General features: G+C 36.5%; 1 protein-coding gene across 1 annotated transcript in view; it reads left to right on the plus strand.

The window, feature by feature from the left end:
* Nucleotides 1-23970, plus strand: part of LOC124775682 — a 155573-nt gene extending 131603 nt beyond the window's left edge. The window contains exons 6-14 of the mRNA XM_047250514.1: nt 18737-18879; nt 19209-19403; nt 19784-19813; nt 20857-20953; nt 21085-21189; nt 21828-21945; nt 22008-22247; nt 23644-23731; nt 23942-23970. Of these exons, the coding sequence (XP_047106470.1) occupies nt 18737-18879; nt 19209-19403; nt 19784-19813; nt 20857-20953; nt 21085-21189; nt 21828-21945; nt 22008-22247; nt 23644-23731; nt 23942-23970 (1045 nt within the window). The remainder of the gene's footprint in view (nt 1-18736; nt 18880-19208; nt 19404-19783; nt 19814-20856; nt 20954-21084; nt 21190-21827; nt 21946-22007; nt 22248-23643; nt 23732-23941) is intronic.
* Nucleotides 23971-25578: the final 1608 nt, after the last annotated feature.

The raw sequence follows: 25578 nt of genomic DNA on the forward strand, positions 1-25578 counted from the left end.
AGGCAAATGATTTGGCAGTCCTCTGTGTGTTACTTACACTAGCTTGTATAAACTTCTGTATCCGTTTAAGAAGATAAAATACATATTCCATATCCTTGTGAAAATAGTCCAAACACAGCTAATGCAACAAATACATGACTTTAATTTATGTGCTATAATGTGCTGGGGAGTTCATGAATTTGCAAACAGGACATGTTATTACTGAAAATCTTTATTATACATGTTTACTGTCCACAAGGATAAACAGAAATAACCCAAAGCTCATTCTGTAACAAACATAACAAAAGACAAAACTAATCAAATATAGAAACATCTGTGAATACCAAAGAAAGCACATTGAGGTAACAATATAATTCTTAACATGCCCCTTCACTTTTAACAACCATGATGTTACTGGAGAGTGAAGTGAATACGCTGAAAGTTCTTGACATATAAAAGGAAACTTTATGTGAATTTGCTTTGTCTTTTACTTGGTTGTGTGCTAAAATTCCAGCAGACTGATTGTCGTGGGTTCTTTGCTACTTCACTGAAGCACATGCATTCAGTTTCTGTTGATGAAAGAGCAGTAGCTAACTGCTTATATGGCCTGCCTGGTTGGCCATGTGGTCTAACGCACAGATTTCCGGGTGGGAAGGAGTGCCTGGTCCCCGGCATGAATCCGCCCGGTGGATATGTGTCGAGGTCCGGTGAACCGGTCAGTCTGTGTATGGTTGTTAGGCGGTTTTCCATCTACCTCAGCGAATGTGGGCTGGTTCTCCTTATTCCGCCTCAGTTACACTATGTTGGTGATTGCTGCGCAAACAAGTTCTCTACGTATACGTACACCACACAACCATTACCCTATGACGAAAACATAGGGGTTATGCTCATCTGGTGTGAGACGTTCTGTGGGGGGTCCACTGGGGGCCGAACTGCACAATAACCCTGGGTTCAGTGTGTGGCGGCTGAGGGATGAAGTGGACTGTGGTAGTCATCGTGGGGTTGTGGACCACTGCGGCTACGACAGGGATGGAGCCTCTCCGTTGTTTCTAGGTCTTCGGTTAACATACAATACATATAATACAACTGCTTTCATGAACACCATGAGACTGCTGCTCCATAAAAGGTAAAGTTATAATCTGTTACTTTCGGAATGCCCTGATCACCATCTCCAAAACTAGAAATTTCAAAATGGCTCTGAGCACTATGGGACTTAACATCTGTGGTTATTAGTCCCCTAGAAATTAGAACTACTTACACCTAACTAACCTAAGGACGTCACACACATCCATGCCCGAGGCAGGATTCGAACCTGTGACCGGAGCGGTCACGCGGTTCCAGACTGAAGCACCTAGAACGCACTAGAAATTTCCTTGATATCCCTGTTATAGATAAATTCTTGTTAATGTACTAAAAACAGGAAACAGTCTCTGTTGCAAATGTTTTGTTAACAATTACATGTTTCACATGGCTAGCAAATTTTTAGATTATCTCTAATAAGTAACAGTAGTCTTGTTGCATAACAGTTTTAATGACCTCCTTTTTTTACACACAATTAGAATTCCATTAATTGTAATAAATGTTCATGGAGGAAAATTATTGTTGGCTGGGTCTAGTAATAGTTTTAAAGTAAAAATACTCATCTTGTTTTTTAAGGATTTCCTTCAATCTGTCAGTTGAATTACTTCTGTCTGGAACCAAGATCTTCTTGTAGGTCTGGATACCCTATAGGTTGATGTGTTTCTCAAGATAACATAGATGACAAACTGAATTGTATGTTTTCATTTTTAATATTTCTAAATGCCTTGCTGCCATTTACTTGAATCTAAGCCGCACATTTTTTCCGGTTTTTGTAATCCAAAAAACCGCCTGCGGCTTAGAATCGAATGCAAAGCAAGCGGAAGTTCTGAAAAATGTTGGTAGGTGCCACCACAACTAACTTCTGCCGTCAAATATATGTAGTGCTACACAAGCATGCTTTGTGGGCACAAAGATAAATACTGGCGCCAAAACCTTTTTTTTTCTCCGCCCCGAGTTTCGACATTTCATACATTATCCAACAAAGTAAATACAAATTCCGTATTGTTCATCTTTGAATGTAGCAGAATTTCAATGTACTACGAAAATCCGACTGGCAAGACTGTTAGGGTTGTTTGTCAATATGGCCAACTCTACGTTCCGAGTGTTTTCCTACCTGTGAGAAGAGATGGTTGCTAATAGGAACCTGATGAAATGTGAATCACAAGCAGTATTCTCTTCACCATAAGAATAATACGAAAATAAACATTTTGCGATGTATTCTTTCACATTTGCTGCTATCTCATTTAAATCCTGTCTGCCTAATAAACTACGAAACTAGAGTGAAACAACAGCAAATGCGGAAGAATATATGTATCGTGTCATGTTTATATTCCTATTATTCTTATGCCTAATAGTGATATAGTCAGAAATGAAGCACGGCAACTGACTAGATTTTAAATGTAAGATGACTAATTTCTGTGCAGAATTTGATGTACTGAAGAAGCGGTTGCAAAGATTTTCAAACGGAGAAAAATTTGCACCTAACTCTCATTCAGAACATGTTCTATCATGCGCAGTCTATTATTTGGTTCTTGTTGATCATTATCAAAGAAAGCAGCAGTGTAAGTAACAACAAATAGCAGTCTCTTGCCATTGTTTCGCTAATGAGACGATTCCTCTTTTTTTTTTTTTTAAGCGGCGGTAGCATGCATAAAAGCAAGTCATGCCGCGAGCGGCGACAGGCCGTAAACACGCACTATCAGAATGCGACAAACAATGCATGACACAGTACAGTAATGCATTTTCAGCTTAGAGTGATGTAAACACCTATAACAAAGAAAACGGCACTTATCAGATCAAAGCAAAATAAGCAATCGATTCAAACCAGACGAAGCACATGAAAAAGGAAGGGTACCCGTATAAATATGGACGGAGCACCTGACGCATAGCAATGGCTACCTGGTAAAGCTTAACTGCTAAGCTTATGACTCGAACCAACCTACTGTAGCTGTATTGTCTTTCATTCGACCTAAATTGTGTCTCATATTACAATGTACCAACTTTGTTTCGATTTGGAGGTGCGGCCTAAAACTTTTCTCTCCCCTTGAATTTCGAGTCTCAAATTTCAGGTGTGGCTTAGATTCGGGAAATATTTTTTTCCTTTATTTCGAGTCTCATTTTTCAGGTGCGGCTTAGATTCGAGTGCAGCTTCGATTCGAGTAAATACGGTATTAGAATGTTCACTCAGCGAAATACATCACATTTGCTTCCAACTCCAAAAAACCTTTTACAAAAATTATTTACAGAAAATGAAATGTGCTCAGCATGTAATGATTCATGTTGAATGTTACTTAACTGAAGTTTCTTCTGCCTGGTCCACTGAATGAATGCAAAATTTTCATGCTTAACAAAATTTATTCACGTTAATTGACATCGGAACTGCACACTTGTCATGTAAAAAAAACATGGACAGACTTCACTGATCTGTTTGACTTCCAAAAGTAACTTCAAAACTGACTTGTCACAGCATCGCTGCATTTCTTTATATAGAATTTTAACAGTAGCTTCCAAAATAGTCCATTATTAAATTTGTACAATTTCAATGTTACAGTTAAAATTTACAAAATCTGAAGAAACTGATGTTACATCTGAATAAAGTATAAAATACAATATTTGAATAACAATCTTTTCTAGTAATATCTTTAGTTTTCCATTAGAAAATCATTCTGAACTTTAATTACAGTAATATGTCTAACATTATTTTAGATACATAATTAATTACAGTTTGGATTTGGTTCCTAACATTCAACACCATTACAAATCATGTGCTTTATCTGACCACATTCGAGAAGGTTACAAATAAGGCCTCAAATTCTGAAATTGGTAAACTGCAAGATGTAAACAATTGGAGAGTTAATTAGAAATGTAATTACAAGGACTTTTAATTGCAGGGGAAGACATAAAAATAAATGACAAATGAAAATACGTTGCTTGGTAATAACCTTAAAGCTGATTCTCAAGATAGAGATGTTTTCTATTACTGGCTCTTTAGATTACCATTTTGTTAATTAGAAGCATAGATTTTTCATGCTAACATCTCTGCAGTCTTTAGTTATTTATTGGTAAGGACTTATTACTTCAATTTCTCTTTTACTTACTTAATTTAGTATTGTTGTTGTTGTTGTCTTCAGTCCTGAGACTGGTTTGATGCAGCTCTCCATGCTACTCTATCCTGCGCAAGCTTCTTCATCTTCCAGTACCTACTGTAACCTACATCCTTCTGAATCTGCTTGGTGTATTCATCTCTTGGTCTCCCTCTACGATTTTTACCCTCTACGCTGCCCTCCAATACTAAATTGGTGATCCCTTGATGCTTCAGAACATGTCCTACCAACCGATCCCTTCTTCTAGTCAAGTTGTGCCACAAACTTCTCTTCTCCCCAATCCTATTCAACACCTACTCATTAGTTATGTGATCTACCCATCTAATCTTCAGCATTCTTCTGTAGCACCACATTTTGAAAGCTTCTATTCTCTTCTTGTCTAAACTATTTATCGTCCATGTTTCACTTCCATACATGGTTACACTCCATACAAATTTAATATATGTACATAATTTTATCAATGACAACTATCCACCAATAATTATGACAATGCACATCTTTCTAGAACATTCCACATGCCTTCCCAATGGGTATCAAGGTTTTTATCAAATAGTACAGAATGATATACATATAGATCCACATCAGGGTGTATACGACCCGAGACTACCGGGAGAAAACCGGGAAAAACACGGGAATTTCTTAGAATTCCGGGAAGTTTTCACTGTTTTAGCTTTCAGTTAAATTTAGTAAATTTGACTGGTAAGAACCAATACTTTAACGAAGAATTTTACTGTATATCGCTACTGCAGAATAATACTGCAGTAATAAAACACAAACGAGAGAAAAAAGCGAATATAAAACTTAAATTGCAAAAGAAATGCACAAAATACAACTACAAAACACAGTCATACAAGTGTCTGCCAACAGTAAGATGTGTCAAAGGCTTTAGGAAGACTATGTAATGTTTCATAACAACAAATTGCCTCCGTTGAGCGTGACGTCACAACTGTTTACCTTAGATTCGTTTGATTGGTTGCGAGAGAGCTTGTGCACAGGTGCAGTTGAGTCGCATATGAGATGTACCTCCTCCCGCTTCTGGCTACAGAAGTGTGACAGTTAGCTGTATAAGCAATAGCAGCAAGCAGCCAGATACTATCCAGAAAAATTTTACTGGTGTGCCTAAGCTGCCAGATTCATGTATGCGCAACAGGCCCGGAACTAGGGGTAGGGGGCGAGGGCAAACGGGGTATCTACCCCAGGTGGTAGTTTCAAGGAAGGGGGGGGGGGTGGGACAGCAAATTCATATTATTGAGGAAAAAGACCTTGTTTCACAAAGCACCTAGCATCCAGTGCAAATTTACTCATATGATTTTTAACACATCCCTTTTGGTTTTTTAACATTTTTGATCAATTTCTAAGTTGATTTCTGAATGAATCGTAAGTTGATTTTTGAATGCGTGCATAGTGTACGTGATGTCTCTGCCAGGAGAATCCCCGTTGCATCTAGAAATAAACTTTCCTGCAGACAAAAGAGGACGGGGCTACACGAACTGAGTGAATAGAGCCGAATGGGTGAATGGCAATCACTGTTTATGTGGTTGAGTGGGTTTGCAAATGATCAGCATTATTATAATTACTAGCAAATTCCATAGATTCAGACTACCAGGGTGGAAATAAATGACTAACAGGAATAACAGGCAACAAAGATTATGTATTGTCTTCTCTGAGTATCCAAGGAAATGAAATTTTGACAGAAAATTTTTGGCTAGACCGCTACACTACTAAGGACCAGTTATACAGTCCCCAGCTAGCAGCCCCTAAAGTTCTGTTATGGGAGTAACGCGGTAAACATGTACGAACACGTAATAACGCCTAACCAGAAAATAAATGCGGGATAACTAAACCGGTGATTGTGGCAGAATTAGTGAAGTTAACCAGAGAAAAAGTTTTGACAATGGCAGGAATAGTTACAGAGTTAGTGATGACAAGATTGTCTGTTAGAATGAGGAAGGAGAAGAAAAGGGGACTCACACAAAATACAGAAGAATATGATGATTCAAAGTGTATATAAAAATTTCGTACTACTACTTTTCGATCTCATGCTTCAGAAGCTAGAGAGTATGAATGAAATGTGAAATTGTTTCCTAACATAAACCTTTTTGCTTGTAGTAGGCCTAATGACATTTGATATTGGTACTCCGTGAATTATATTCTGTCGTGTTATAAAAATAACCGTTTATGCCAAAACAGTCTCGTTTATTTGGTGTGTGTAACAATTGTTGCAATATTAGCCAGGCCTATTTCGTTTTATCTAGCAGACAGTGACAAAATACACATAATAAGATCGAGAAACCACACCAGTCTTGGGTACTATTTGTATTAACAAAGTTTCTAGTATTAGACAACGACATTTCGTTTTTTCATGTAGCAAAATGTTGACAAACTTTGATCAGGTAATAGATTCTTTCCCAGAAAGGAAAGTACACCATATAAAGTTGTGGCAAGATTAGAGCGAAAAAAAAGCTAGGACTTAAGGATTGAAGAAATGTGTACTGTCTTGCTTGTCTCTTGTTTTTATTCGTTTTATGTATCCTATATTTAATTTTATGTCACACAAAACAGTTATTAGCTAACAAACAGTAAAGACTGCAAATTTTCTGAAGAGCTCTTTTTCTGCCGGTTATAAATAATCCCATCTAGTATTAATTGCAAGATTTTTTGCAAGAGGGGCAGGATGTCAAACTTGCCGACTGGGAGCAGGAGAGGCACCACAGGACATTTTAATTTCCACTTGCCTGAATATAGTTTGATGGTCCCTTTACAAAATATTGCATATTTGAATTCCACAGAGCAAAATGCAGAGACGTTTGATGGAAGAATGCTGTGTGAAGACGTGTGGCACTGCCCTTTGGCACACATAAGACCAAATAACATGTATTACATTCCCTCAAACAAATACGTTTTATGTAACAGACTCGTCAGAAAGATGAGTGCTTAATATGAAGATATCTTTGAAAAGTCGATTTTTTTAATTTTTGGCGTGCTACCTCAACTGCTCGAGGGAGGGGAGTACCACTATCTAATATTGCCCTGGTCTGGAAATATTGTAGATCCAGGGCTGATGCACAGAGCAATCTGAGTTGTAGTGGGAGGTGGTAGTCTCCACGTGACCCGTGTTTACGTTAAGTGATTTTGCTGTTTCCTCTTCATTTATTGCTCTCACATCAAATGAAAACAAAATGGATTTCTATGACCGGGAGCTATCAAGTGAATTAAAATACATTCATGTAATTACACAAGGGTAAAATATGTTATTAGTTTCAGATTGTATTTTGTTTCCACCTTTTTGACAGTCAAGCGTTAATCACCTTGCAGAACAGTGCAGTTATTTTTGTCGGTTTGTTGCAGCCAATTTATTTGAAACGAAATGTTTAATTCAGCACTATTGGCTAGTTTCAACTGTTCGCAGCATTTAAAGTTCATGTTTTCATCTTCTAGCATGTATGGCATTATGCCATAATAAAGAACCAAACATGAGATAGTACAGTACTGGTACTCGAAGAAAATTTACATCTGAATCTGGACATATGAATGTGCGCTTTAAGCCAAATTAGGCATTTTAGTATGGTTCACAAAATTCCCATGTCTTGTTTCTTTTATGACATAATGCAAGATCTTTTAATGTTTTATACGTACCAATGTACAGACTTCCTGTGTCATCGTAGCTGCGCAAGTGTGGCGACCCCTGTTACCTGGCGCTCTCTGGCAGCTGCTGAAACGAATCTATTTCTAACAGGTTGCGGGAAAATATTCTGAATAGTTGTTTGAAAAGTGTTACTTTCAAAGTAAATTTTCTATTTCGCAAGATGAACTCTGTGCTTGAATGTCCGATGCATTTCTAAAATCGCAGAGCATTTGACTCTCATTCAAAAATCAGATCTTTGAGGATGACCATTTAGAATATTTTTGAGCCCAAAACATCAGACATTTATGTCATTGTTAAAAATTTTACTGGCACATTTGTGTGATCTAAAAGTGTAACTCGCCCAAAAAAGATCAACTTTGTGTGACAGCATAGCTTCTCTTGCAGCTTATTAACCTTAGAGACGAATATTATATGTGAAAGCTTTGCTTTTCTTGTAGCTATACTATGTATATTAATTTAAACCATTACCTTTTCCTATTTGTGTTCGTGCTTCATAACAGTGATGTTGCTATTGACTGACTACATCACATATCCTATGCTCTGATGGCCGTGCGGTTCTGGCGCTGCAGTCCGGAACCGTGAGGTTGCTACGGTCGCAGGTTCGTATCCTGCCTCGGGCATGGGTGTGTGTGATGTCCTTAGGTTAGTTAGGTTTAAGTAGTTCTAAGTTCTAGGGGACTTATGACCTAAGATGTTGAGTCCCATAGTGCTCAGAGCCATTTGAACCTATGCTCTGAATATCTGCTGTCATCGACTGGCGAGATCCCTTGACATGAGCTACAAGTGACTTACAAAAGCGCATCGCAATCTTGACTCAATCTTTCGGAAAGTAACATGTGGTGTTTGGTGGAATTCGAATTTATACTTTCGTAATACAAAAATATGCAGTGTACGTGTTACTGCATATCAGACATCTTTCCAAAATGTGTTTTCTCCCCTGAGCTTCGTTTTTTAAAGTGCTGGGAAATTCTACGCCAGTGTATAAAACCACTACCATTGAAAGGACTGATAAGTTTAACAGTTCTGAGGAAAAGTATACTGTTACTTAACATGGAGAAAATGTATTTTCATCCCGGAGGAAGTGTATTTTTAACTGGGAAATCCGGGAGAAATCCGGGAATTTTTTTTCCTCGTCCACGCATACACCCTGCACATACAAGGCCTTAGGAACCACTGGATTGTCTGATAACTATCCAGATGCGTAGAAAAAAAGGTGGTATGTGACATTTCGTGTGAGTCGTGTAGAAGGCTGTACCATTATAAACAATACAATAGGACAATTATGATAACGTATATGATTATTTTTATCACAAGGGTTAATTGTGTTAGCATGACATATTATACAGTCAGAGTTTAAAACATTTGAAATAATATTGAAAAAAGGATAAGATTATAAATTTGAGAATATACATGGTATAAATGGCTTATTGCACGTTACACACTCCCTGAGAGTTTCGCTCACACTCCACTGTGGGAGAAAGTCTTGCAGGCGTGCACGATGTTTACAGATTTTAAAAGAAGAACCTGCAGTAAGGCAGGTGCTTTCAAAATATCATTGTAAGCTTCTGAAGTCTGAATAGTTGAAGGCTGGTAAAAAGAAAAAAAATTGAAGAAAAAGGTTACTTCTCACAAAAAATATTTTAGATTTTTGTCATATGTAGGTATGCTGTTGAATTTTGTACAGATACTAATTAGCAATATTAAAGAAAAAATACTTATACTAAGTCAAAATTGTAAAGCAAATATTAATGTATTAGGGGTAACAAGACTAAAACTAACACCCAACACTCAGTAAATTTGGACTTGGATGAAGAAAATAATAAGATGAGCGATTTGTTCTCTTATGCACTTAACTTCCTAAAGTCATTCAATTTTTGAAAAAGTAACACTATTTTGAAAACAATCTTTTCTGTTACTTTCATCATAACTATAAAATATGATACCACTTGCAATATTGTAGATTAGAATACCAATTTCTCTACTGAAAAATGCGATACCATACCTCAGAAGCAAGTCCTCTGTGCCTTTTTGACACTACCATGGCTTACAGTACCATTTTATATTGTCAATACCGTATTTACTCGAATCTAAGCCGCACTCAAATCTAAGCCACACCTGAAATTTGAGACTCGAAATTCAAGGGAAGAGGAAAGTTTTAGACCGCACCTCCAAATCGAAACAAAGTTGGTCCATTGTAACACGAGACACAGTGTAGGTCGAATGGATGAAGATACAGCTACAGTAGTTTGGTTCGAGACGTAAGTTTAACATTTAAGCTTTACCAAGTAGCCATTGCTATGTGTCAGGCGCTCCGTCCGTATTTCTATGGATACCCTTCCTTTTTCACGTGCTTCGTCTGATTTGAATCGATTGCTTATTTTGCTTTGATCTGATGAGTGCCGTTCTCTTTGTTATAGGTGTTTACGTCACCTTAAGCTAAAAATGCATTATTGTACTGTGTCATGGGTTGTTTCTCGCATCATGATAATGAGTATTTACGACCTGTCACCACTCGCGGCATGGCTTTCTTTTGTGCGCGCTACTGCCACTTACAATTAAAAAAAGAGAGGAATTGTCTCATAAGCAAAACAATGGAAAGAGACTGGTATTTGTTGTTACTTACACAACCGCTTTCTTTGATAATGATCAACAAGAACCAAATAATAGACTACATATTAAAGATGTTCTGAACGAGAGTTAAGCAAAAATTTTTCTCTGTTTGAAAATCTTTGCAGACGCCTCTTTAGTACATTACAGTCTGCACAGAAATTAGAGTCATCTTAGATTTAAAAATCTAGTCAGTCGCCGTGCTTCATTTCTGACTATATCACTATACAGCATAAGAATAATACAAATATAAACGTGACGTGATACGTATATTCTTCCGTGTTTGCTGTTGTCTCACTCTAGTTTCGTAGTTTATTAGGCAGACACGATTTAATGAGATAGCAGCAAACACGAAAGAATACATGGCATAATGTTTACATTCTTCTACCTTTTAATTTATTTACTGACGCAGAGGTTTTGGTGCCAGTATTTATCTTTGCGCCTGCAAAGCATGCCTGTGTAGCGCTACATATATTTGACGGCAGAAGTTAGTTGAGGCGGCACCTACCAACATTTTTCAGAACTTCCGTTTACTCTGCACTCGATTCTAAGCTGCAGGCAGTTTTTTGGACTACAAAAGGTGGAAAAAAAGTGCGGCTTAGATTTGAGTAAATACGGTTCATGAAATACTGTGTACAGCATAGACACTAGTAAAATGTCAAGGCATTTGATAAAGTTCTGTGTGCTACGTAAGCACTACTCAGTTCCAGGATGCTAGATTATGTGTATAGTAGTTCAGATATACGTCTGGTGTGCTTACATGGCACAATTTCAATTGGGGATACCATACGGTAAAATCTATCACATAACTAAAAGTTCTTTATGAGAATTTAAGTTCAAGTTCATTTGAGGATACCATGTAGTATGTTTAAACAAACACACAGCCAAGTTCACTATCAATTTCGTTCAGTTCATTTTTTAAGATACTATACAACATCAATGAAATAACATATTTATATGTACTCCCTGTGATGTAACTAACACTTTAAGCACAAAAATGAAAATGTCCTCCCTAGATCATGGGGTTGTCTGCAATTTACGTACCATTATTGGTTGAAAATTAACTTAAAACTAGATAGAACTGGAAAATGTCTACTTAGGTAATACACAAAATTATATACTATACACATATGGTATTATGTATCAAAGTTTGGGAAACAAGTGCCCACAGATTCCAATAATTCTCCTGATATATTTTACGCACTTTGAAGAAGATAAGGACATCTACATGAAATTTCATGGTGCCTTCTGCACTGTGTACAGGTAGTTCAAAGACAAAGATTAGTTTACATATTTTACTAGTTATCAGACAGTATCTTCAAGGTCTTTACAAAAATGATAAAATTTTATGCAGTATTTATGGGGTATGGGTATAGTATTCAAAGTCAAAGTAGTCTTGTACCTGTTAGTATCATTCAAGAATCACCCCCATACTCATAGTTGGTTACATAAATAACAAAACATCAAAGAAAATATGTAATAACACTAAGATATTTAGAAGTCATTGTGGGGGATATGATTGTGTTGAGACACTTAAAAACTAGAACTTCTGTACAGATAAATGTTGATCATTACATGTTTCAGTAAGTCACTGTATGGTTGTAACACTTGGTGCACATCAAGCACAAAACAAATTCAGTATAAAGTCTCCCATCTGGGGTACAATGTTTTAAATCTCAATATATTTTCAGAAAAGTAACAAAATAACTCCCACCTCTCATTAGATTTTCAGAAACAGTTCTATGTTTCAAGTATATAGTCTGATACAATAAGTGGTTTAATTTATAAAACCTTTTGAGTACTGAATACATCAACCATCAAGTGTTCAGATGTGTCGTCCTGACTTACCTTATGTAGTTCAGTGCAAGTATAAAAAATTTCATAAATCCAGAAATAAACAGTTTTAACTTCTCATTACCTTTCAACAGTATACAAGTATGTAGTGGTGCATAGATATAGTTGTTAATTCACTAAAAAGATTCTCCAGTTTACTTCCTATTTTCAAGTGTCACGTTCTTCACATTAATTACCAACAAGATGCTTAATCACTTTTCACTGCGCATATTACTGACATGTTGCCTAATCACAAAAGATGTCATACTTCACGTAGAATTAACCTTTCTGCATAAATATAATTGAGTATTTACTTGCATATGTTACTTCAAATCGAAAACAACTTGCGTTACAAAACTTGCTGACTATGTGTGTTTTCATAAACTTTCTCCACAGTAAGAAAAGACAGTTTCCCTAACCAGTCCCTACCTAGTTACAGTCTCAGCATTACATCAATACTTCATTAAATACATCAAATATCTCCTAGTGCATCAACATAATAACTCCACCTCATGTCCTCATAATATCACCTCATTACTCCACTACATACTCCATAATAATAATCTCCTAAGAAAAATCACCTGCTTGATATTACACAATAAATCAACCTAACAAAATATATCACATAGCAGCTGGCCTCACAACTGGTACAGCTTTTCTCTAATGATAGAAACAGAAATTACACTATTTTCCTATTTTATTACTTTACTGTATGTAATCATTGCATTGCCTGCACAACTCATTACTCAAATTACTTCAACTTAAATATCAGAAAGGTAGCACTCCCTACAATCACTTCATTACTTTCAAATACATTTCACTGGGCAACTGTACTTTCACTTGTCACATTATACAAACACTTTGGAAACTAGTGCAAGACACTAAATATTTCAGGTGTGCTATTCCACTAATAGCTATATATACCATATACTAACTCAAAAATTTACCGAAAATCATGTATACACTGTGTACTAGTCTCATTACTCCTGCAATTTTACCCTTATATGTTTACTGGTTACTCAGGGTGTTCAATATAATTTGATATACTTGTACATTTTGTAAAATTCAATTACCTTACCATATTGGTATAATTGAAAATCTTTGACTACAAACAGAAAAACATCCTCCTGCATTACTTTTGTGCTCAGAAAATAGTGAAATAGGTGTTGACTCTCTGGATTTTACATAATCAGTGTTGCATAAGTTTTATGTTTCTGTTTACTGCCAAAAATGACTGTTCACCAATGTTTCCGCCAATGGAGAGGGTTTCAGTTTAGCCTATCACCTCTACTATCATTACCTCTCTCATGTGTGTGTGTGGGGGGGGGGGGGGGGGCGTAGTGGGGAGGGGGGGTGTGTGAGGAGACTGGTTATTATTTGTCCACTGTCCACCTCTATTTTCAAAATCCCTGTCACCACTTCTCTTCCCAGAATTTCTATTATGAACCTGTTGGTTCCTATGGTTTGGTCCCACATACTGATAATTTCTAAACTTAATTGGATTCCTGTCCTTCCTTCCCAGGGTGTTGTTATGTCCTTGGTTAAAATTTTCGCCATTATTGTTATATCTATCATGATTGTGGTTACTCCAGTTTGGCCTCCTGAAATCAGTACTATGTTGGCCAAACCCATTATAGGCCGTGTACAAGTTTTCCACATATTTTAGAAACTAGTCTACAGAATCATCTGGCTCTTAACTAACTCCATTTGAATTATTTCTGGTAGCCTTCTCTTAAGTACATCTATTTGAGTTAATTCATCAAATTGTTGGTCTAAGTGTGCAAGTTTAATGATCTGGTCTTTGTAAAACCCTTTCATACCCCCTCTCTGCTCCCTGTACATTGGAACCATTCAAAAACTCACTCTTTATCCTTGCCTGTTCAGTGTCAGACCAAAACTTTTTCAAGAAACACTTTTCAAATTCATCTATGGATAAATTGCTACAGTCAAGTTGGTTTGCCAATGACAAGGCTTCTCCTTCTAACGATCTTTTAATAAACTTAATTTTTAATTCGTCACTCATAACAGGGAGAAAACTGTCATGGCAATGTTGTATAAGATCAACTGGATGAAAATTCTTGTCACCGGGGAAACACTTTAGTGGAATAATGGGATAGCTTGGGTTTGCTAATTACAGAATGATTTTAGATAAGTCCCATTTTATTACTGCCGTGCTTGTTTTTTGATAATAATGACATCACTACATAAATCTGACACATTTGAGTCTGTCATCTCAGCTGTCATCTGAATTTTTTCATCTACATTTTAGGCAACACTGTCTATTTTTTCATTTAACTTATTTATAAAGGTTACAGTTTGTTTACTAGTGTCTCCAACAGCACCTTTACATCTAACTTCAACAACACCTATCTCAGATCTGAGATCCTTGTCTGCTTCCCCTATTTTTGTCTCTAAAGATTGTATTTTAGACTCTGAAGCCTCTACCCTCCTCTCTGCTTTTTTCAGATGTTCATCTATAGCTTTCAATTGAGAAAATGCACCAACTAAGTCTTTTTTAACATTGGAAATTTGCACATTAAGCTCTTCTCTAGTGAGATTTGATTCTGAAGCTATCGACTTTTCAAGTTTTTCACTATTTTTTTCCATTGATGACAAAGGTAAGAAACACAAAGGCTTAAGAAAATTTTAAGGTAATGGGAGAACAAAACAGGAAGCTACAGTGGTAGAAGACTAAGGTCAACGAAAGTATGGAGCAGACCCGGCAGTCTCACAAAAATAAGAACGAAAAAGCTGACAACATGGTATCATAGAAAATTTGGTGTGCCTGTTAACCAGCTAAGAGTGATGTTTTCACTTGTGCCAAAGAGGGATCAGCTGATTTACATTTAATCATCAGCACAATGCCCTTCTGAATAAGGACTTAAAAGATAACATCAAAGCAGTAATGAATCACAAATGTGCCACTGTTCTAACTGTAGATTTTAAGCTGGCACTAGATCCTGCATTTGATGATAATATGAGTATGCTCAAATTAGTTTGCAAATACAGTGGTTTGATTGAGAATATTTCTTAATTCGAACAATGTCAATAGTGAAAATTTAGTTCTGAAATCAATCAATAAGGAGCTTAAGGAGCAGAATGACACAGTGAGGGCATGTAAAGGCAACACAGCAGTTGTTATTTATAAATCCCAAATTGAGCAGTTGTTTAATGATAATGATATAAAACCTGTGGAATGTGATCCAACTCAAATTTTCAACAGAGAATTGCAAAATTGTATCCTTGCTTGCAGTAACATTTTACTGCTGTAAATCAGCAGATGCTTAAAATAATGAATCCCAAAGCTCCATTACTCACAACTAAGATAAAGACAAATAAACTGAATTTCTCTTTATTCCCAATTGTTAATTGCATTAGTAATCCAGCAAAATTCTTTGCTAAATTAATTTTACAAGTGTTACCACAATTCTTTGGTCATGACAGCAGTTTATCAGTGCGACACAGGAAATTTTTCATTAATAGGCTTTGAGGCTAAACAGTCCCACTGTCTTGTACTTTACATTCACCTGATGAGAAGAATTTATATACAAATATACCTGTTGTTGAAACCGTTAGCAGCATTGCTGATAATCTGATTAACAGTAGGTCACTTATTCAAGGCAGAATTCATGAGCTTGTAGCAATCATCAGAATTATTCCTTCATAAAACTATTTTTCCTTTAACAACCGTTTATACAAACAAAATGTGGAATTGCTTATCTGGTTGTTTTGTGGACATTTCTGTTAATAGCCTAGATAATAAATACTTTATGCAACAACCTCTCTCAATGAGGAAATGCTTTTTTTTGTTGTAGATACAACAACGACTTTTTTCATTATTTTTGACTGCCCAGTTCCAAACATGAGCCTACCTTCAGAAGAGTTTTGTCATCTGCACCCCAAATTGACTTTTACACATGAAGTTGTGGCATCTAATCAACTACTCAATTACCTTGATTTAAAACCTCAGGTTGGTAGAGGGCCACATTCTGCTAAACATTTTCTGTAAACTTGGTGCCACCATACACACATTGTCCTATTATGCTAGTACACATAAACATAGCTGTCTCTCATCAATAATTGATCTGGAGCTCTACACAACTTTAAGCCCTAATTCTTCAGAGTGCAAATTAGTTAACTTACAATACATCACTCAATCCAATGGTTACAGTCAGAATTTAACAGATAACATATTTTACTTGAAGTCAACTAATATGGATAACACAACTAATACTTGAGAACTCCTTCTGATTGCATCTACATCACCCTACCTTTTATCAGTGGCATACTTTACATACTTGCCAACCTCCTTAAAGGCCATGGTGTTAAAGTCTCTATTTCTATCCATGATTGAATCCAGTACCAACTTGCTCACATTAAACTGCCAGTCAAGTATTTGTTTTCCAACTCAGGAGCCTATAGACTTAACTTGCAACAACTTCACTCATACATATATGGGACAAACTGGTCACAAAGTGAAGATATGATTTCAGGAGCACATTCTCACTAAAGATGGTGCTTTAAAAATTAACTGTTCTTTCACCGGACATCTTAGTGCTAGTGGCTATTGTGAACCAACACTTGATTCTCTCCAGAACATACATGTAGTAGCTAGGTGAGAAACATTAACCCTTTTAAAAGGGTTGGGTGTAACCAAATTTCTCAAGCAATCAGGAAACTTAAGCCTTAATAATCAACTGGTCACTTAAAACCAAATTTTCTGTGATACCATGATGTCAGCCTTGTCAAAATGTAGGTAGTTTCCTTTCTTCCTCTTTCATGATAGTTGTGTCTGCTTCTCACTTTTGCTGCACTTGCCTCCTACCAGTATGGCCTCATGTTTGGTTTTCCATTATCCCACAATTTTTTTAAAACTTTGTGTTTTTTACCTTGTTCCTCCCCACCTACTTCCCTCCATATGTTTACCATCTCCCATCCTTTTCCCTCTCACACCTCCCCTACCTCCTTTCCTCCTTCTTCCTGTTTATGTAGACTGACATTTTGGTCCATCTTAATATTGCCACTTCACTGAAATAGTTATTTTCAGTGTTATCATTAGTTCATTTATATTTACTTTATTTATGCTCCTATTTTCTATCAGTGCCTATCAGATCATCAATTTTTGTTTTCACTTCAATCTTCTTGCTGCCCACTTGCTTCAGCATATACATTGGCTAGACCAATTATTGGTCACCGCTGTAATACATCGCTGTGATTGCTAACATATATTTGCACTGCATATTGCCACAGTTTCGTGACTTCCTTTTTTGATGCCTAATTCTGTGCTTGTATGGATTTAATTTGTTAGTAGTGTTAATTTTATGTCCTCAACTCAGAGGTTTTTCACTTGTCATTTCAGGCTTCCCTATGTCCATACTTGATGAATGTGGTTTGTGATTTAATGACATTGTATCAATGAATATGGTCTTCACTCTTTAAGGCAAGTCAGTCATTTTACTTCACACATTTAGTTGAGCTATCCTATCAATCAGTGCTAGATAGGTTTGTGAATAAACTGTTATGTAACAAGATGTTGTTACCTATTAGAGATAATCTGAAGATGTGCTAACTGCATGAAATACATCATTGTTAATAAAACATTTGCATCAGAAGTTTGTTTTCTATTGAATCGTTGTTGCTGCATCAGGCCAAAACAGATAAGAGTAATGGTGGTGGTGGTGGTTAGTGTTTAACGTCCCATCAACAACGAGGTCATTCGAGACGGAGCGCAAGCTCAGGTTAGGGAAGGATTGGGAACGAAATCGGCCGTGCCCTTTCAAAGGAACCATCTCGGCATTCGCCTGAAATGATTTAGGGAAATCATGGAAAACCTAAATCAGGATGGCCGGAGATGGGATTGAACCATCGTCCTCCCGAATGCGAGTCCAGTGTGCTAACCACTGCGCCACCTCGCTCGGTGAAGAGTAATGTTTTCCTGTTAATCAGTCCCTTGAGATATTGCAGTGTTTGATTAGCAGCATTCCAGTGAACAATATTATGACTGTTATTTCATTGGCTTAACTCTTCAAATGTATAAGGTATGCCAGGTCATGTGGACACAGCCTTTTACATCAGAGCTCCAAACAATGCCCTGTGTGGATGATAAGTGCGGTCTTCTATGGTGATGGCTGTTAAGTCAAACTTGCTTCCAGTTGTCATTTGAATCCTTATTGACTTGTGATCAGTCATTAAGAGTTCTCTGATGTATCCAGCTTGACATAATGTAATTTTGTCATCTGATGAGTGTGGGTCAATGAGGAAAACATCTTAAGTTGGTGTGAGATTATTTATGACTTTCACAGATGACAATAGCAGATCATGTGAAGTGTATTTCCTTCATCACAAAGGAGAGATTGCTGACAAATTTATGAATTCCCCATGGTTCTATTTTGACTTCATGTACTGAAACTGGTTTAAATATTTTGAAATTATTGTGTGTCTCATTCTTTCGTATCTTATAGTTACTACAATATCAGTACTTTTTCAGAACACATTTGTGCATTGGGAATTCCTGTGGGCAGCTTTTCCTTTGGAATCACAGAACCAAAGAATGTTTAAAAAGTAAAAGATTTACATCTGATAATATGAGTATCATCTCTGCTATCACAGCTTTACAATATGCACCATCAGGTGAGTCAGACTTTAAGCATTAAAAACCTTTTTTCCACTGTTACAGTGTGACTAATGTTTGAAAAAAAATTATATGAATATTTTGTGGCATATATAAGAATGTCTTTGAAGCCATATCTTGAAACAAAAAGTGTCAGATAAAAAAAGGACATCTGCCCAAACGTGTGATATTATGCACAAAAGGAAAATGAGTTTCAAATTATAATCTTCTTAGATGTCCAAGTTAAAACAGTACAAACTTATTCTAATTATGAAGAGGCTTTATACTGATTATTATTTAATTAAATCTTTGAAAATATCAATAATTATTTTATCTCTGTTTATGCCAGGCCTCTTTCTTGCATGTGGTCTTGACAATGGCTCACTCTGGTTTCTTGATACTTCAGTTTTGGCACCTCTCCAAGAGTCTTGCCAGCAACATTCCACATCAAAAATCACTCAGATTATTTTTTCTGAGGATTCAAGGTATCTCGCACATAAAGTAAGTGGAATGACTTCCGTTTTATGCATTCATTTACTCTGTAGTAAATCATTTTAGAGACGCTTAGATTAGTTAAATCTTCTGATAAAGTTTCATCTGTGACTATTAAATGTAGAAAAATCGTAGTATTTACATGGAATGTGAGACAATAATTATATTTGAAATCATTTTTCTTCATATTTTATTGAAAAGAGAGCCAAAATGTTCGTTGTTTTCAGTGGGTTGACTTATTGTACTAAATGACCTACAAAAGATATCAATTTTTTTCAGTGTATGTTTAGAGAGAATAAAATGTTCAAGAAACATACATTATGTTTAATGGGAAGTTCTGTATTAGCTAATATATAGATCTATTTTGAAAGTTATGTGACTTCAGTAGCCACTGCAACTACAAAAACGTACATTCTGTAGTACTCTGTACAGAGAAAGGAGTAAGATTTTTGGGTTTTCAAGGTATGAAACAATATCAGACTGTGAGCTGTGCCTACATTTAATATGTGGCCTAGCATTTTGAGACCCATTTTCAAAATTCCTCAAATACATGACTTTCATCAACATAAATAATTGTCTTGTAGTCATTGTTTAGTCCAAGTTGCAGGTCCAAGCTTCATTTGGTTTTTAAGATAATGATGAGGATTGAAAGAACAAGCAAAAACTGAATAATGTTTGCCTATTATTAGTTGTCTCCCACAAAAAAATTAAACATGTATTTTCTCCACTTCAGTATTCCTGCCCTCTGCATTCCCATTATACTCCTTGAGACTCAAATGTACACAGTGCCACGTCTCATCTGAAGCTGTAAGACCAAACCACCTGCTGACACTCCCATCACTTTGCTAGAACTGTTGTAACTCACTGAAAAACTGCCAAATGTCAGCTGCAGAAGGTTCTTTTATCATTCTTATGGCATCAGATAATGCCTACAGTGTCTTTTGAATCAAATTATCATTTTTACAATTTCAAATGATACTGAAGACAAATTTTCGGCATTATTCAGTGGATCAAAATAAATTTCAGTGACCCTCACACACTGCCAGTCCTACCTGCATGGAAATCATTTTTATAATGTATGTTTTGAAACAGAGTGACATTTAGATAGAAGGAGCAAAACATACAAATATGCCAAAATAAAATTATAAATAACAAATAAAATAATATAAAAGGAAAATATAAAAACATTGTCATTTAGTTGAAATAAGTTACCTATGTCATAATATTTTCACCTAGACATCAACTGTTATACCTCACATGATTCAGAATGCTTTTTGAAGAAAGTACCAAAAAATAAGTTGAAGAGTGCCCTCATACCATGATTAATTGGTAGAAGTTGCCTCCCTCAGCCCCCCCCCTCCCCTCCTCCTCTGTGCATAAGAGGAATTCTAAAAAATGTTTGTTAAGTTGGGAAGAATTCCTAAACAGCAGACCAAATATGGTATCTTATCTCACCTCATGAGAGCTGATAAATTGAAAATACTTTAAAAGCTTGATATGAAAAGATGAACCAGTAGAGGTTTCTAGCCCAGAAGTGGGCGACCTCTACAAATTGTATGTCACAAGTGCTCAAGCCCAGCACCAATTTGAATTGGAGAGCAAGCAATACTGACCAACTATACGGAGCGTAATGATTCTGGAAGTGGTTCTGATCTGTAATGCTCCTTAGGATGAGTCAGAAAGACACATTGCAGTTGTTCTAAGTGGAAAATTTTAGTTTTTACCATATCCAGAATAGGACTTAAAGACTGTAAAGCTACTCTTAGTAGGCCAGGTGAGCCAGTGATTTATCTTAATTTAAGTGTAATCATTGGAAGGGCACTTTGTTCTGACATATTGTAAAATTTAACAATGGAAATAATCAGTTTTTGACAGTATAATGTAATTGGATGGATAAAAAATGTAAGCTTTGAGAGCCAATGGCTCCCTCTTCTGGCAAAAGGGTTGAAGGGAAGGAAGAGGGGTGAAGGGAAAGTACTGGAGATGTTTAGCAAAAGGAATAGAGCTCAGAAAAGTCACTTAGAACCCCAGTTCAGGTGAAGCTCCTGCTCGTCCTGTCCTGAGAGTCACCCCTGACCTGGGGTTCTGGCTTTTCCAAAATCTAACCCTTTTTCTAAACCTCTCCAGTCTTTTCCTTCACTCCTATTCCTTCCCTTCGAGCTTATCTGCTGGAAGAAGAAGCCAGTGGCTCTGAAAGCTTGTAAACATAAAACCATTTTTATATGTGTGTTCTCCTGCCACTGCTTCATGTGTAGATTTTTTATCTACACTCCTGGAAATTGAAATAAGAACACCGTGAATTCATTGTCCCAGGAAGGGGAAACTTTATTGACACATTCCTGGGGTCAGATACATCACATGATCACACTGACAGAACCACAGGCATTACCAATGAACTGCAGTACAGTAAAAATGTACACAGATACAGATTGTTGAATGGTAGCATGGATGAATAGTGAAAAGTATAAATTTCTAGTGGATATGGGGCACATGAATTGGTTGTCAGTCTTGATCTCATAGATAAGAGGAGACTGAAAACTGTGGGCTACAGATTGCATGCAATAGGGGATATATATATTGGCCACAACATCTTGGTAGATGATTGTTGCAGTGTCTTTGTGTTTATGGGTTGCATTTTTTCATATGACTTGTCAAGCCAATGGCAGCACAGCATCTCTTGCCGCAACTATCACAAGTGTATGTGGCTGCTGAGGCAGGAGCAGTGGTAGCGTTGCGAAGCTTTTTCTGCCTTAATCTGTCTAACAAGCCTTCATCATGCTTCGACATTCCAGATGATATTTCATCACACCACTCTGGTCTCATTCTAGCCCGTGCCTCCCATCTGTTTGTGTCGATTCCAAAGGTTACTGAAGGGCCTCCAGACATCGAAAGAATAGTTTGTTGATCAACAGCTTGAAGGATGCATAATGAACACAGCAACATGGTCAGCAAGTATAGTAACTCGATCGGAAAAGTCACTTGATGGAACAAAAAAATATCAGTTATGTTGTAATTACAAATGTTTAAATGGATTTACAGTAACTGATGCATATCCAGTTCCTAAAAGAACTGAAACTTTTGATAACATGGAACCATGTAAATTCTGTTCCACAATAGATTTAAGGAGTGATTATCATCAAACTAAAGACCCTTTAGGTCAAATAACAACATGGTGATTCAGGTTAAGTGAGTTTCTCTATGATCCTTCTCACAAGTGCCGTGTGAACCACTCACAAGTGGAAAACTGCAGTGTTACAAGTATCTGGATTAAGACCAACAGACTGGAAGAAGGCAGAAGCAATGGACAAAGAATGCCAATTATAGAGCAACCAGTTTCTTATGTGTGAAGTTTCAATGTTTATGTCAACAAGCAGACTGCATGTTGTCTTTCCTGCAGCACTCCAAAGCAAAGTGTTACAATAATCACATGACCAAGCAGTGTCTGGACATGGAGGTAAAAGAGCTGGTGACAGACAAATTGCAGAGAGGTTTTGGAGGAGAACTTGAAATGGTGATGTGGAGTAATAAATTAGAAATTGTGTCCCATGCGCTGAATGAAAGGACTTGAGTTGCCAGAGAATACAGTTACAAAGGTTATCAGGATTAGAGTAATCATTTCAAAAGGCAAGAATTAAGATTCAAGGACCATTTAATAAGAGTTTAGTAGGAAATAAGTATGTTCTAACTATGATTGACCATTTTTCAAGATACCTAGTAATGATGGTGAAAACAGAGCATAAAGTGAGCATTGTAGCTGAAGTCATGGTTAACAATTAGGTACTTAAACTTGGAGTAAAAGAAACTATAATCACTGATTAAGGAACTAATTTTATGTCTGATCTAAAGAAGCAGTTATGTTGCCTGTTAAAAGTGAAGAAATCTGCTAGATCATTTCTTCCATAAGCAAATAGTTGTACAGAGTGAGTCCACCATACCATAGCAAAAATGTTAAGTTATTACATGAATAGCCAACATTTAGACTGAGATATGTATCTAAAATATGTAGTAATCTGTACAACTCTAAAATCCACTCAGGAATAGGTCTTTCACAATGCAAAGTAGTAGATGGGCAAAAGATGCTTTCACATTCTGATGGAATCCAGCCAAAGTTAGAGCCACATGATGAACAAGTGAAGCAATTCGCAAAAATGTTGAAAGAGATATAGCAACATGTAAAATGTGCTAATACAAAAGCATTGGAGCTTCAGGAATTCATTGTACAAGGTACAAGTAAGTTACTTCAATACAGTGCAGGGTAATTAGTCATACTGGTGAACCCTTGTACCCCAAAGGGTAAAACTAAGACCATATCAGTTAGAGGAGATGACTACAGCAGTCAGTGTACAGTTACATTTGCTGATAAAAATGTCAATAGTGCATGTTAGTTGAATAAAGCCGCTTAAGGGTACAATTGTTCCACTACTGCAAATACCATCACCGTTACCACAGGAGTATAAGTTACCATGCAGAATGATACTAGTACAGAATGCACTCTGTGGACTTAGGTCTAGGGATAAGTAATAAGTATTGGGTTATATGTGTTTATATTTGGTCAGCTAGGTTAATGTTATTTTATTTGGTTTGCTACAGCATATGTAGTTTTTGTTGACATTTGCTGATAAAAATGTCGATAGTGCATGTTAGTTGAATAAAGCCATTTAAGGGTACCATTGATCCATTACTGCAAGTAACATCACCGTTACCACAGGAGAATAAGTTATGATGCAGAATGATACTAGTACAGAATGTACTCTGTGGACTTAGGTCTAGGGATAAGTAATAAGTATTGGGTTATATGTGTTTAACTTCATATTTGGGTACCTAGGTTAATGTTATTTTATTTGGTTTGCTACAATATATGTAGTTTTCATTGAGATAAACCTTCATTGTAAGGAGGGAGAGGATTCAAGATATCTCCTTTCTCCTAGGTAGTATCGAAGGTATTGTTAAAAGATGTTATCATGAGAGTAGTGGGAATACATGTCTATGAGACAGAACTAATTAAGAATCAACTCTTGGAAAATGGAATTTTATGCTCATGGCAAACAGATATTCTTTTCATGGACCACAGGTGGTCTCTAAAACTCACATTTAACATCTGGAAAGGAAGAAATGATGTACAATGATTACAGAATAGGTTCAGAGAATTATGTACTGAAGCAATCAAAGGGAAAATGATAACTGATAAATGGACTGAACAACAGGAATTGAAGTTTTGGCACTAAAGCTAAGGGTCCAATTGCAACAACTGATAGGGGTGATTCTTGAGTCACTAGTGCAAAAGAAGAGAGGCTGGCTAGACACTGATAGAAAGCTGTTGAAAACAATATTTGGGATGGCAGATACAGAGGATATTGTGAATATAAATAATATTCTAAAGATGGTACATTAAATAGCCAAGATTACAGAGACAACTGTAAGTTTCCATATAACACAGCTTATTAATATGGAGCAGGGACTGTTGAACATTACAGAAACTATGCACAAAATAACAACTGAGTTGGAGCAATATATGAAAGGAATAATGGAAGCACTAAACAAAGTTTTGAGAGAGTTACAAAATCATTTAAGGACACTAAATGAGAAACTAGTAACAGCGACACTAGTACATGAACTAGCTTCAGTAGTGGCTTAGGAGACACCAGAATGGAAATTGAATTGAAAGGTACAGGAATCAGTTCACCATGCTACATGTGATCAGTGTAGTACAACACTATTTTTATTGGTATTACAGCAACCAAGAAAGAATTTTCAGCATGGTTACAACATGTTGCACCTCCAGTGAAAAGTAACATAACATCTTTTTTATCATGTTGCTTCAGTTAAAGTTTATTTGGATCAAGCTAAGGTATAATTAATATACAATTTCCTATTGAAGGTTTGACCTCTTGATGCCAGGTTTTCATGATTCATCCATATCTAGTCAAATGGAAGCTTATTGACAAGTGGGTACAGCTTCAAACCACTTATTTATTACTTGTTTCAGAACAATGGGATATACATGTCAATAAGACATCTTAGCAATTGTTATAGTCAGTCACCATTTGTCCAGCTCAGGTGATGTGAACTGACAAATGATCATGTGAAATTCAATTAGCCCTAGGAAAAATAAAAGCACCAGAATGCCTCAACCACACTTTCTGTGGGTTGGCAGTCATTGAATTTATTCAATGTTCTCACCAGAGACAGTAGTAGCTAACTGATATAACAATCGAACATTTACAAAT

The sequence above is a fragment of the Schistocerca piceifrons genome, chromosome 1 (assembly GCF_021461385.2).
Source record: "Schistocerca piceifrons isolate TAMUIC-IGC-003096 chromosome 1, iqSchPice1.1, whole genome shotgun sequence".
Lineage (NCBI taxonomy): Eukaryota > Metazoa > Arthropoda > Insecta > Orthoptera > Acrididae > Schistocerca > Schistocerca piceifrons.